Here is a 15,516-nt window from a genome sequence, read left to right as displayed (position 1 = left end):
ATTGCCCAGCGCCGACTGCACCACATATGCAAAACAATCTGTTTTATGTGTAGCCTTGCCAACGTGTTTGGCAGACTGTGACTGAGCATTTTTTATTGTGTTATTTCTGATAACTCATGTGGATCTGCTGCTTTAAATCCTGTGGCGTGACATTTACAGCACCCCTCCTATTGTCAGTGATTTTACATGGAAGACAGATGGTGCTCACATGCAGTTCGCATTAAACCGGACAGGGCATCAGAGCCTTACAAGTGCAATGTTATTGGGTCTCTTGGGTCAAAGCGGTTTTTGATGTGTGTGTTGGTAGTGTGAATTGCTTCTATGCAAAAAACTGGCGCCGGACATGGTGATCATGTGGTGTCAAAGTCTGAAACACTGGGAGAAAAAAGGCCAAAGATGTGCAAATATACAAACCAAAATTATCGTTGAACTTTTAACAAACTGTTCTAAATTAAGTAACTGGTTTCTGAATACTGCAGTATCAATTAGACAGTAAACATACTGTTGTTTAAGAATCTTTTTTCTGCAAATGTTTGATGGTGAAGTAGTGTCATTTTTTAACCTGTAGACAAACACGTTTTAAGTAGTTATAGCATTTAAGATTTAGGCAAAGGCTGGTGTTCATTTACAACCTCAAAAAAGGACATGAGGAATAGTTTTAGTGTGCTGGATCACTGCAGAGTTTGCTTTTAGCTGCACCATGTGGCCAGCATGTTTTGAATTTTCATGATCATACTGAACAACACAAGTTTCCATTGAGCTGTGACATGGTGATGTGATGTGGACTGATGTATAAGAGATTAAAAAAAAGCTGTGTGATTGAAGCAGCCAAAGTCACTATACTCAATTGTTTTAAAATGTGCTGTCCTTGTTGGAATTTACACATTTTTATTTGTCTCATTTGTCATTTCAGGCAGATTTTCAGCAACTTTGTGGTCTCTTGTCATGTGGCTTTGATTATCCACTTCATTCTCTTCTTTGATGTTTCTGTTTATGTGTTACTATCATTATTTTTTTGTTTGAGGATATGCTTTATAAACCTTTCTTATTTCATCTGCATACATTCCTACATTTCGTGTCCATTTCTGGTGATTTTTATCTTAATATTTTACTACAGCTTTCACCAGTATCTTTTATGAATCATCTCTGTCAAATAAATGCACAATAAATGAAACAAAACAACCTCGTCTGCTGTGTCTGTATCTTTATGAAATTTAACTCATAAACACACTGTTATGAACATTTCAAACTCTTTGCCATATAGTGAAATGCAGGAAGAGGTTGTGGATGGAGTGTAAAAAAGCAGCTGTTTATGATGCCTCAGGTTTTGGTCCATTTTCTATTCTCATTAAAGAATATACAGCATTATACACAGAGGTCAAAGCTTTCGAGGAGCCTTCGAATGCAAAAAATTGTGCTGCCTTGCCAGGCTCAGTTTATTTTAGAATAAAAGTTTTTAAATGTTACATATAGCCAATAATACACCAGATTTCCACTGTAGATTTTGATAGTAAAGCCAAACAATATCATTAAACCAAGTTGACGGCCAGTAAAGTTGTGAATTTTGTTTATTTTGGTTAATTTTTATTTACAGCTCTGACATGAAGGTTAATAACTGCTCTAATGAAGCAATAAAAAAAGAAAGAAATAGTAGCTAGGTTATGAATAATGACTGTGTGGAGATTTCTGGCTATATTTTCAAGATATTTGTTGTAATTTGTTTTATAATTCATGGCACGCGTCTCTGACGTGTAACAACTTCCGCCGCTGACGTCACTGCTGTAAGCAAAAATGGCGGCGTCCTGTGTGCGAACCGTGGGACCGTTCCTCGGAAAATGTGGGAATTACAGCTCGAGTATAAACACAGTCACGTCGCAGTTAAGCCGACAGGTGAAGTGTGGGTTCGTCTTTGATAAACTAACCAGTTCTGTATGCAAAACAAACGTGAACTCGTAGAAATTTACTACAATGCACAAACACTGACGTCCTTGAGTTAGCATCTTGTTGCAGCTTCGGTTAGCCGAAACTGACTTGGCGGATATCTGAAATAACAGTTAGCCAACGTCGCTTCTACTTTTATTATGGTGTGATAAACTTTTGGATACCTTAATTAAAATGATTGAATCCTTAACTAGAGTTCGGCTATAGTCGCTGCTCAAGATATTAAGCAAGTTAGCGTAGTTTGGCTAATGTTACTGATCTCAAAATAACGGCTCTTGTCCTCTTCAGGTTCTGAGCAGGCAGATATGTGTGAGCTCTGCCCTCCACAGAAAGAACCTGGCGGCTGCAGGGCCAGAAAAGTTCACGGTGGAGTTCATCCAGAAGCAGGTGGAGGATTTTAACATCGGGAAACGGCACCTGGCCAACATGATGGGAGAAGAGCCCGAGAACTTCACCCAGGAGGACATAGATGTAAGAGACATTGTGCTTTACTACATACATGCAATTACTGTTAGCTCTTTGGGTGTCTTGTATGCATTGTATCCACTGGCTCGTGCAAACCTATTTTACAGCTCTTTTTGTCTTCAGTTTGAGGGATAAATAGCGCCAGGATGAATTACGAACTTTTTATTATCCCCTGAGCTTATAAAACATATTTCAGATCAACAGAAGAATCTCAAAAGGCAAATAAGTCGATCTGCAAGTGAAGCTGTTTGGCTCAGTTAATAAAATATTGATAACGTTAAACATTTTGGGTTAGGACATTTTGGGGAGGACAGGGACGATACATACAGTAATTAATTTGTGAAGGATACTTGAGGGAATTTTAAGACATTATTATGAAATGCGAGACAAATGTAATTCAGCCTGTATCCATTTCACAAGAACTTTCTTTCAAATTTGCTTACATTTAAAGGAAGTGTGTTATTGTATGTTTCTGGAGGTAGACAGAGGAGGAGATGCGTTTTTGGCATGTATGTCAAATAAATGTAAACACATCAAGGAGCTCTGGATTACAAATATTTTAGAATTTGTTCTGCCTTCATACTGCCCCTCCCGTTGCACTGGGTGACATGTTCCTTCATTATGACGAACAAGGGCACTGTAGTTTAATCCCACACACTCCGTCCTGCTGCCTGAAATACTCACTAGAGCGCCAAATGTGTATTAATCCGCCACTGAAAATATTCCCCAACAAATGCACTATTTACTCCTGTTCGAGTAACGTTTGCTCAAAACTACAGTGCCCTGCTGTTTGAGCGTTTTTTAAAAGTGGCCTATTTTTAAAGATTTACATTTACCGTAGAAATCAATAGGCTTTGGACTGAGTGACAGACGGGAAGTTCGAAAGTATTGAAACATTTCATGGGATTTGTTGACAATAAGAAATGTTCAGTTTTTGTGGTCACATGATGTTGAGCAGGATTTGTGGCTGTTATTGTTGTATTAGCGACACGCTGACAGAGGCCATCTGTTAAACTGTATAGCGGCTTATATCATCTTACATAAACGTACATAAAAAAGAGCTCCTGGGCAGTTATTGTTGCAGGGGTTAGTTTCATATTCAGTCTCAGCCAAACATTGTCATAAATAGGTATTTCTTACAGCTCCTTTGGTGGACAGTCAGACAGCCCACCCCCAAATTAGTCAACATTTATCCGCTTCTCATGAGACAGAGCTTAAAAGCCACAAGCAGTTAAAGCATTTAAAACATTGATTAGGTTCCATCTTTCAGGCTGGAAAGGTGATGTGTTTTAAAGCTCTGTGGTCTCTTCACATCATCATCACCATTAGCATCGGGGCTCCACCAGCAGCAGGCAGGTGGGGCCACCTCTGGCTAATCCACTGCATCAGGGATATTTGCAACGCCCTCAAACACACACCCATATGCTGATTCCAGATTCTGGAAATACATTAGCCCTCACTGCTCCAATCATTTAGTTTGATTTCCCACTTTCCCTCTCCCGGTCCCAAGTGTCCCTCACAAATAATGAAGAGAGCTGTTGGCGCCAGGCTGTGAAAGCCAAAGCGACGGCTAGCAGCCCAAACTTAGATGTGTGGAGGGAAAGAGGAAAATTTGGGAGGACTGGAGAGGTTCAGAGAGAGGCATCTGATAAATCCCTCGGCCCTGGTTTGGAGTCCAGACCCTTCAGGTGTGACGGTGATAAAGACCCATGTCAAATCAAGAGGATGTTTACAGCCAGGGGGAGAAATTAACACTGGCCACAGACCCATATATATCTCTTATGACTGTTAAATACATTTCAGAATAAAATTAAAACTTCTATTACATATTAAGCTTTAAACAATATATATTAAAAACCACCATCTGCTCGTATCCAAGTTGCTAACTGTTATTTCCAGCCATGGTTAGACTTCCATTCAGCTTCAACTAGTGCTGAAACCATTAGTTGATTAATTGATCAGTTGGTTGGCAGAAAATAAATCCACAACCATTTAAATAATTGGTTAATTATTTATCTCCTTTATCAAGCAAAATACCAAACTTTCTCTAATTCCCGCTTCTCAAATGGGAGAATTTTTCTGCATTTTTTTTCTGTTTTATGTCATTGTAGATTAAATATCTTTGGGTTTTGGACTGTTGGTCCAAAAAGACGTAAGTTTAGGCTCTGGAAAATTGTGATGGACATTTTGTAAAGTAAATGATTAACCCATTAATGCAAACAGTACTTGACTGATTCATCGACAGTGACAGTAATCGTTAGTTGCACACGATTATAAACCATCTTGTGTCAGACTCAAAGGAGATCAACATCTGAATGAACATAGAGATTAGGGCTACAACTACAGATTTTCATTTGTATTAGTGAATTGATTATTATTTAGATTTATTAATTAATGGTTTTGTCTATAAACTGTCAGGAAATAGTAAAAAATAAATAAATGCCCATGATTTCCCAGAGCCCAAGGCGAAACAAATAGTTTGTGTTCTCTGAACAACAGCCCAAAACCCGATGTCGATGGAAAGAAAATTAATTCATTCATCAAGCAAAATACCCAACATTTGCTTATTCCAACTTTTTAAGTATTAGGATTAGCTGCTTCATTGTAAACTGAATATCTTTTCATCATATTTGAGATGTTGATAGGCAGTTTTGATTTTTTTCACCAGGCTTGTTCAAAATTTAGCACGATTGATTTCATCATGTCGTTGAAATTTGTCAAATTCTCTGTCACTCCGTCTTTGCCCCTCGGGAATCTCTGCCATATTGTGCTGATGCTCAGGGGACACACAGGTGTGTCTTCATCTGTTCCTGCTTCTCTCTGCCTGTCTTTCCCTTTTCCGCTTTTCTTAGTATCCTTTAACTTCTTCCTCTTCCTGTCTCTCATACCTTTATACGCACACACACACACACACACACACACATTTCTCTCGACCAGTCCTTTTCTTCCTGCTTTCCGTCGTTTTGACAACCTTAAAGGCAGCAACCTGCTCCCTCCGTGCAGCACCTGCTGCCTCACTAATTGAACCGACAGAGAGGAGGAACAAACGAAAGAGGAAGAGGAGTGGAGAGATGGTGGGATGGAGGAAGAGAGAGATGAACAGACTGTCTTGATGAGTGTGGCGGGGCCAACACACTTCCTGTCTCTCTCTCTTCTATCACACACACATTTACAGTGCCATCTGTAGCCCTGCTAATAACATAGACACACACACACAGAGCAGAGGATGAACTTGGAGTGAACTGTTGGATGTCCACAGTGTCCTCTGCTCACTGTCAACCAAGCCAAAAACTTGTGCCTTTTTCTGCTTGTTTTCTCCTCTAACTCTACATTAACACACTCACAAACACACAGTCACACACATCACGCTCGCCTTTCCTTGAACCCGCAAGCAGCTTGTGCCTCTTCTCCTGTCACTTTCACTGTCGTCCGTTGGTGTGACCTCTGTTGTTCGGACATGTCAGCGTTGTCATAATCTGCCATCAACGCATCTTTCAAACTGCCATTTAGTTTTCTTGTAATTTATTAGTTTTTTTTTCTTCTCTCACCAACAGAGGAGCATAGCCTACCTCTTCCCCTCCGGCCTGTTTGAGAAGAAAGCCCGGCCCCTCATGAAGGTACGTCTGTGTGGGTTAGACACATATAAACTTTACTTTCCTATCATGTGCATGGCTGACTTTAAAGTTTAAAGGCTGTAAATTATTAGTTTTATGATATAAATCCCTATTAAACTGAACTAACTTTTATTGGTTGGTGTAACTGGTGTGACATTTGGCGACTTTTTCTTCTCATACAGTATGTCATTTTCATTCACTTCCATAATAAAAGTAGACAAGAAAATGTCAGTTAACATTTAGCCTTTTCCCACTTTTTGGATAAAGGGCTTTTGCCCACTGGGGCAGTGGTTCCCAATCCCCCCAAGGTGCCAATGTGACAAAATGTCACATTTAGTTCATTTTTAATTCCAGTTTGCTCAGAATCATTTATTTGGACAGCAGAAATGTGTAGAACGATAACATAACATGTCATCACAATACAACTTCACTGAAAATAAATAAACAATAATATTACCTATTCTGCTGCACCTCTTAAAACTCCATTAAAAGCCATTAAGATGTATTTAAGAGACTTCGGGTGGTTTTGTTGTAAGCTAAGATCTCTCTCTTTTCTTTAGATTGATCACCAACTCAAAGTTAAACTAAATATGTATATACTGCCTTACAAGTAAACAGGAACTACTTTTTCTGCTTTAGGTACCAAATGTTGTTCTAACCAATATTATGTCGCCATATTTTGTTTCCTTTTGCATGTACATCAGTGTAGAAGAATAGCTTGAAAAGTAGAGATTGATTGGTTAAATTTGACATATTTAACAAAGTTTTTATTCTGCAAATATAGAAATGACAAACAAATAAAGGCCCATAAATAAAGGCAGGCCTCTGTTTTCATTTCCAGCATCCAGAGGAAATATTTCCAAGGCAAAAAGGTATGTAATTCACTTGATTGAGTTTTTTAAAAAATTGTAAATGTTTCCAGAATGATGAGTATTGTGTAAACTGCTTCACAACTGATTCTTTGTCCTGTCTGTAAAGCCGTCCAGTGGGGAGCGGACGGACGGCCATTCAACTGCTTGTTTTACACCGGCAAACAGTCCTACTACTCTCTGATGCATGTGAGTACTGCAGGAAGCTGTCAGGTTTTTATGTGAGGTGGAGGTAAATCTTCATCCAGCTCAAATCCCTAGTTCTTCCTCACCTGCCCCCCACCCCCTGCCTCCTGCACCCTCGGGTCATATCCTATTCAGACAGAGTGAGTTGAGAGAAGGCTGCGCTGTCCCAGAGGAGAGGCAACGTCAGATCCTCTTTTCCACACGGAGAGCCATAGCTGATAGAGCCGGGGTGAAAGAGAGGTGGGAGATTAGATGAAGGTGAGACAGAGGGAGGGAGGCGTCAGGTGAGAAGGATGGAGGGGTCAAAGGTAATCCGGTTTAAAGTGGGATCCACTAAGGAATACCTGTACCTACCTGCGCTCCAGAGGTGGTGAACAGTGAGCTGAAGTTGTTGTTTTTTTTAGGCCAAAATCAGGCAATATTATGGGCCAGTTTAAGTTTGCAGATGTATCAGTACTGACGTATCTGTTGGTTGATGAAGAACAAGAAATGTATCCCTTGGTATAAACATGCCTTTAACATCTGTGGCTTTATTGGCCGTTGTGGGTAATGTTGCCAATGAATGAGCAGGACTTTATAACAATAATGGATTTTTCTATGATTTTTGCATCAATGTGATGAAGTACTTTGATTTGTCAGGTATTAACTTGGCTGGATTAGCCCAAAAAACAGACATTTCTGGCTGTTTATTCTATTCATAAAGAGTTTCTTAAATGGTTTTCCAGAAAATGTACTATATCATCCCAATATACTAATATTGATATCATGATATAAAATAACATATATATAAAATTACATATCCCGTGATACAGGTTTGTATCCATAATGGATTTAATACTGGATTTTTGTGGCTGATACTGATATCGATATTTGGGAAATAAAAAATCCAACAATATGTCAACGGAAACCCCTTGATTTTGATATGTTGAACAAAATCAGACACTGTTCAGAATTTTTTATATTTCAGGAACACTGCAGAACTGACAGTTTCAAAGCAAAGTGAAGAGAGAGTCTTACTAGACAGGACTGTGATGAGATATGAAGAGAGATAAATGGAAAGAAGAGTAGAAGAGAGAACATGAGGCAGCTGATAGAAGGTATTGAATGTATTTTCCCCAAAACCACAGAGGTCCCATTTAGAAACACACACAAAAAAACATGCATTCAGGTATTGGGTGAGAAAAATAAACAATGTACGTCTGTCTGAGTGTTTTTGTGTCGGGGTTCAAAATCGTGTTTGAGGTGTGGCGCGTCTGGCTTGTCAGGCTTTGTCCCGCCGTGGGGAGCGACTCCTCCGTGGGGATTTGAAGGGAAGCGGGGTGGGGCAGAGCGGGGGCGTTGCGGGAGGGGAGGGGGAGCTGCTACACCATTCATACTGCTCCTCACCTCTGAGCAGACCTCTTTCTTCCTCCATCTTTTGTTGCTTTCACGCGCTCAACCGTTCCCTTCCTGTCTGCTGCTGACCTTGTTCAAAGATATTTTTCTGTATCTAAAACACAGAGAGGTGTGATGTCTGAGTATTGGTCCAAGCTCACACTTCTTATACACACACACACACACACACATCATTGTGCCCTGCAGCCGCAATCTGCACCCCCTGCTGTTGGTTTAAATAGGTATGTCAGACATGTCTGAGAGCTCGTGCTGCCTGTCTGCGTGATTGCAGGCTCAATCACTCTCTTTTACCCTCATATTTCCTCTCCTCTTTGCTGTCTTGTTTCCTCTTCTTCCACCTTTCCTTTTCCTGTTTTTCCTTCCCATCTTGTGTCCATTTCCAGATTTTTTGTAAGTGTTATCACCCCCCCCCCCCCTCCTCCCAGGAGTGTTGCCAGGAGGGGGCAGTGGCGTGTAAAGCAGCCTTCCTGGTCGGCTGCTCTCCTCTGGCTGTTGTTGGACTCAGCCAGCGTGGTACATTAACCTGCTCACTGCTCCACTGAGCCCTTTATGACCACAACCCTGGGGAACCTGAAAACACACCTTCCCCCTTCACGTTAACCCCGTCAAAACCTGCATACCAAATAAATACACGATTGTATTATTGTTGCCTTTTGGTTCAATTTAAATGCTTCACTCTTTTGTCTCACAGCTAAAAGCCTGAGGGTCTTGCCGTGCATATAAAGACCACTTATTGAATAGAAATTGTGGAGCTCTAGCTGTCTGTCTCTGTAACAACCTCGACTTAAATGTACCCAGATACTGGCCCTCTCCTCTTTCATCCGGCCAATCCATGCGAATTATTCCTCGCCGTTGTAGCGCCCAGTGTTTGCAAGCGTGTAACGCAAGCCCCCCTCCTGTCCTCCTGCCGTCTCCTTTTTTTCTGATTTTCTATTACGCTTTTTTTTTTTTTGCAGAGAAAATTGGTTTTTGCTTGATGTTTGCTTTTTTTTGTACACCCCCCCCCCGCTTCTCCCGTACCCCTCTGTCGCTGGTCGGAGTGGCAGCGGATTAGGCACACTCTATCAAGAAGGAATTAAACAAACATCTGGTGAATAATTGACGGGGAAATGAGTTCTCACCCAGGCGCTGGGCGGCTGAGGTGGGGGTGTCTGCCTCAGGGACGTGACCAGCATGCCCACCCTCTCCCCCACCCTCCGTCTGTCTCTGTCTGTGCCCTTCGCCATGACGCACTCCCCCTCGGGTTATTCCCAATGCGAGAGTGATATAATGATGGGTGAGCCCTGAAACTGTCCTGTCATTTATTTAGTTTCATGTTTTTGCTCCGGCAGGTTTCCTTCCAGCTTTGCTTCAGGCCAAATACATGCAGAGCTGCCTGGGTCAATTCAGTCCAGAAACTGCAAAGTATGACACATTGATGAATTAAGTTTTCATTATTATTGTCAGGTGTCATCGGCATACAAGACACCATAAATTCAAATAAGCCAGATCCAGCGGGCTCCGTATTCATTTTCCAAACAATATGACAAAAGAAGTCCAAAAATAAAGAAAACCAACTTAAACACCTTTCACAGTCAAGTCTCCGGACCTTCAGTGTCTACAACTAAAATCATTACTCACTGGCCAAAAACAATTTATTAACAATTTTTGATCATCTGTACACCAGAATATTTATGCATTTTGTCGAGCCAATTCATGGAAATTTAACTCTCCTAAATCATCATAATTTGTACAGTACAACAGGGCATATTCCAATAGGAAGTACTGTAATGCCACGTTAAACTCACCAGGGATGTGGGAATCTGCCTTTTTGTGATGTGTTGTGTGTCGGAATATGTCATCCTGAATTTTTGGTGCGTTTTAGGAAATGTACGGCAAAATCCTGAACATAGAGAAGTACCAAGATCGTCTGAGAACCAAGGGTCTCTTCACCCGGGACGTCAAGCAGATGTAAGTAGAGGAACATGGTTTTTACACTTCACATATGTGGGATCATTGGCCCAGTGTGACATTTCTTAAGATTTTACAAATTGTTTTGGCAGTTTAGTGAAGGTACTGGTACTACAGGTACTATATCTTATTCAGTATTTTATTTGAAATTGCAGTTCAGCATGCTTTGTTGAGCCTCTTGCAACGCTCTCACTAGGAGCTGTATACACAAGGTCTTTAAGGTTTAATGGTCATCATCACGTGATGGAGTCACATGATTCCAGTAATACATTAAATAGTTGTCTAAAGGCTTTGAAACCTCTTCAGATGGGGGCAGAAAATGACAACAAGCACTGGCTGTAAACAGATCAGTCTTCTTCAGCACTTACACTATTGATTTTGGACTCTCTGGAAAATTAAAATGTCGGTGTGTCTGTCTCATCAGCTCTCTAGGCACAAGCAGGTGGCTCACAAAGGAGGAACTGGAGGCGTTGCTGGTCGAGACCATCTCCACGCATGATGTAAGCTGTGTTTCTTTTCTCTCATCCTCCTCTTCCTCTCATCTTTTTAAAATAATGCAAGACAGCCGAAGAAAGCGTCCAAGATTCCACATTAAAAATCACTGATAAATGGTACTTTTACTCTTTCAAAGTGACACGTAGCAGGCGGAGTTTGGTAGACTTATACGACACTTACATGTTGTTTTCTTCAGTACAATCGCTTCATCCAGCTGATGGAGCGCCTGCTGTCCATGCCCTACTGCGCCACGGAGCAGGAGTTTGTCCTGCGTTACCGCCGGCAACTGGAGGCCCTGTCCAGGAAGCAAATGGTGCCGCCACTGGAGAGAGATGACAGGGGCGTGGCCTTTAGCACCTCAGAGGGTAGATACGCACACAGATTCACTCACTTCTGTCTAATTTACAAGCCAAATTGGATCTTTTTAACAATACATTTGGTAAAATGTATCATCCTAAATTATAATCCAGTCCCCACTAATTCTGGTGTCACATATGGGCACTGATGGGAGATGGGTGTACATAATGTTGCTCAGCCACATCTTTGGAAATCTACAGGCAGAAACAAACTCGTAGTTGTGTTATTTTATTTATTTGAAGTGCAGAGTGACCATAGCAGTTTCTTAGAATTGTTTATTTCTTCAGATTTGCTTGAGCTTGTCCAATGCAAAGTACAACTTGGTCATCTGAATTTAAAGGGAAATTCCAGTTTCATACAACTTGGGTCTTTCTTTTGTCATTTTTATCAGTTGTGCTGACATTGTTTTCACCATTTTAGTTTCAGAGGTCAGGTAATGTGGCAACATCGCAAAAAAAAAAAAACAACAGGAGCAGTCACACAATCAGGTTTTAAACAAACCCCCAGATTAGCCAAACATTTTTGGAAGAGAAAATTAAGGTGTTTCTGGCCGTCTTAGACATGTAGAGATGTCGCTGTGTGCCCAGATTTTATCTCTATCAAGCCAGGAAATCCAGGTCTAAGTAGCAACAACTTTATTGATGTTATCCTGGTATTGAAACCTGAAATTTTTAAGATCTTACCTTCTGCTGGGCACCAAAGTTCAGCTATAATGTAAAACATTTAAAGATTTGACAAATGTCTCCATAAATGTCCAATTAAACACATTTACAACGGCCTTTTGAGTTAGAGTCCACCTGTGTTGTAATATCTGATAAGAAAATGGAGATAAAAGTGTGTTTCCTCTCAGGTCGGAGAAAGACGTCCAACTCCTCTGTGGTTCTTCGAGACTGCGGCTCCGGACGCATCACCATCAACAGCCAAGACTACCTGCACTACTTCCCCATACTGCAAGACAGGTAGGAGAGCTGCGTGAGTGTTTCCACTCTGAACAAATAAACCTTTTCCACATCGCGGACTGCTTCATTCACAGATACCATTTCCCTTAAAATGTAAGACGTGATGTGTTCTCCCCCCCAAAAAAATAATTAAAAAGCTGCTTTTTCACTCTTCACAGCATTGCCTGGTTTTTTATTTATCTCCTTGTAGTAAGTTAATTACACAGTTGAGTGATTGTGTGTGTGTGTGTGTGTGTGTGTGTGTGTGTGAGAGAGAGAGAGAGAATGTCCAGAGCTGGTGTTGTCACACAGTGTGAGGATGGGCTGTAATTGGAGCAGAGAGGTGACAATTGACTTTGTCAGCAGCCATAGGCCATTCAGCCAGAGACGCCATCCAGAACACAGACACTTTCTTTTCTCACACACACACACACACATACACACACAACCTTATCCTGTTCCTGCTGAGTCAGAAGTTGCTCTGTAATATGTGGTGGTGAGATTGTAAAAGGAAGCTTTTCACAGTGCCGGGATCCTCTATGCTTGTCTGAAAAGTCACCCAACCAGACATTAAATTAGCTAAGCCTCCGCCGTTGATACCACTATCTGTTAAATAGCACACACTCCTGCTCTGCCTATTCAACCACATTTCATTCTTTTACCTCTTCTTTTTTTGTTACCTCTTGGTCATTTTTCTTCTTCTCTCTTTTTATTCCTCTCCTCTCTGCTCTCAGAGAGCAGCTGATGTTCCCGCTGCAGTTCATGGGCGTGCTGGGACGCTTTGACCTGGAGTGCACCGTGAGCGGCGGCGGGCGGGCCAGCCAGGCGGGGGCGCTGCGGCTCGCCATCTCCAGTGCCCTGCTCAGCTTCCTGTCTGAGGGAGAGGTGGAGACCATGAGACAAGGTGGGTGGTCACTTTTTTCAGTGGTGGTTTTGCATGTTTTAGCGATTAACTCCTGACCATGTAACACCTCTTCGAAAAGATCACTCGTGTCATTCTTTTAAATCACTTCTTAAAGATTCTTTTAAAGGAACGCCTTTGTGCGGATTTAATGTTTCTTTTGGCTTTACGACTCTACTTTTGCCATTTTATCTCCTTTTAACATGGTTTTGTCCCTGCGTTTCATGATTCAAGTTCTTGTTTTTACTTGTGTTAGCTTTAATACGCCTTCCTTTGCAAAAGCACTTTGTAACTTTGTTTAGAAAAGTGCTACACAAACAAAGTTTAATATTACTTTTATTTTCCATAGCATACCATAAATATTTATATCAGTGTTCTACCTTCCGAGCAGCCGTTAGGTTCCTATAGTGGTGTGAAATTCAACTTGCAGAAACCTATATTAAAACTTGTAACAGGTTATCCATCACAATGAACATTTAGTTATCTTTGTGGTTTTTATTGTAAAAGTTTGATCATCATTACAAGGTGATAGGTAGCAAGCAGGGACTGTTTTGCTTGTTTGTGGAAAAGTCAGTGTGAGATTAAAAACTGCTTTTCAATGCAACAAAAGCTGCTGTTTTCACATTGTTTAACTGTTAACTGACTTCCTGATTAGATTTTACGACAACAGCAGCTCATTAATACAACCAAACAGTCAAATCTCAGATGTTGGTGCTTCCATCAAGCAGCCGAATACACGAAAAGGAGGATTTTTTTCAGACTAGACGCTGCATTTAACTGTATTTAAGAACATAAACTATATGAGGAAGTTACAAGTCAGTGCAAAATTATTTTGATAGCATACTGAAATTAAATTAAATTAAATCAATCACTGACTGGAATGTAGCAAATCTAAAAACTTATTTAAATCTAAGGCTTATTTCCATATCATAAAGATAACAAGAAAGAAAAAATGCAGATGGTGTATGTAAAAACCTCAAGAGGCCTAAAAATATTTTACCTCACAAAAAAATAAACATAGATAACACAATGACTGACTGACTGAGGTGCAGCTGAACAGAACATTGAAACAAAAAATATCAAAACTCATTTATCCAAAATCAGAATCAGAAATACTTTATTGATCCCCGAGGGGAAACTTTTGTTACAGCTGATCACCTTTACGTCAGTGCACACAGGAATAGAAGTACTAGCAAAAAATACAATACACTATAATACAGGTCAGAAAATAAATTAAGTACCAAGTGGGTATAAGTATAAAATAAAATAAGTGTGAAGTGGGTTTACCGGTTGATGATGATAATAATACTCTATAAGGTAAAAGCAACCCAGCGGTGAATATTGACAAATTGGGGCACCTTTTCTCATGATTTTCTCATCTTTTCATCAATTTTCATTTGTCTCTTTTAAAAAAATTTAATTTCCAGCTGGTTTGCTGACCCCCGACCCGAGAGTGAGGGAGAGGAAGAAGCCGGGCCAGGAGGGAGCAAGAAAGAAATTCACCTGGAAGAAACGCTGAGGAGGAGAATCACCTCACCTGAACTCAAATATGAAACATTCACACTGACTTCTGGTATTAATTTGAACTGATTCCTCATCTGTTTCCCAGAGGCCACGTCACTTATGTAGTTTATTTAAGCTCATGGAAGAGCAAACAGCTGAAGTTCTCACAGGCCGCCATGTTTCAACACTCAGCAAGCTGCAGTGAGCCTCTTCAGCCACCAGATGGAAGTGTCTGTCAAGGAATAAATGAAAAAGTTGAATATATTTATCAGTATATTAAACAATAAATAAGGTTTTTCATATAAAATACATGTCTTGTTTTTGTAATTTTCTTTTGCCTGCGATTAATAGGAAGTTTAACCATTTTACATGTTTTCTGCACACTTCCTAATGTCAGCATTGCAGTTTAACTTTCTTCATGAGTTTGGTCTTAAAATATAGGCCACATGCCAGCCAACTGACCAACTTGACCAACTAATCAAGTGATTGTCCAATGTTTTCAGTACTAAACCTTTTCAAACCTGCTGATATACAAATCTTCTATTTCATGTCCAGCTTTGGCCACAAGATGTCGCCAAATGTGCATAAATGTTGACCAGGTGAGCCTCTGCTAATTAACATGCACCTTCATCTGTTCAGAATAATCAGGTCATCAGTTGAATGGATCATGATTGATAAATTAATAAAATCTGGTGCAGTATACTGTATACTTTTGTGGATAACATGACTTTTAAATTTGCATATAATGTTATTGAGGTGATTCCTTTTATAAACCTTTTAGGGTTTTTTTGTTTTTTTTCAAATCTCACCTGCACAGTTTGCTTTTGTTGTTCTGTTTGTGCTGCTTTGTTTTAAATTCAAATTCTAAATAAAACAAAGAGACATGTTAAAAGCGGTTATGG

General features: G+C 40.4%; 1 protein-coding gene across 1 annotated transcript; it reads left to right on the top strand.

Annotated features, from left to right (window-relative positions):
* Positions 1-1,762: 1,762 nt before the first annotated feature.
* mrps9 (mitochondrial ribosomal protein S9) lies at positions 1,763-15,321 on the top strand. Its single transcript, XM_044187364.1, has 11 exons — positions 1,763-1,890; positions 2,230-2,412; positions 5,961-6,023; positions 6,862-6,892; positions 6,999-7,078; positions 10,335-10,420; positions 10,845-10,920; positions 11,112-11,280; positions 12,123-12,231; positions 12,945-13,114; positions 14,539-15,321. The coding sequence occupies exons 1-11, from the start codon at positions 1,792-1,794 to the stop codon at positions 14,628-14,630; spliced, it is 1,158 nt and encodes a 385-aa protein (XP_044043299.1). The 5' UTR covers positions 1,763-1,791; the 3' UTR covers positions 14,631-15,321.
* Positions 15,322-15,516: the final 195 nt, after the last annotated feature.

This window comes from Siniperca chuatsi, linkage group LG24 (assembly GCF_020085105.1).
Source record: "Siniperca chuatsi isolate FFG_IHB_CAS linkage group LG24, ASM2008510v1, whole genome shotgun sequence".
NCBI lineage: Eukaryota > Metazoa > Chordata > Actinopteri > Centrarchiformes > Sinipercidae > Siniperca > Siniperca chuatsi.
Note: the sequence above shows the minus strand (reverse complement) of the source record. Positions and strands in the feature narration are given on the sequence as shown.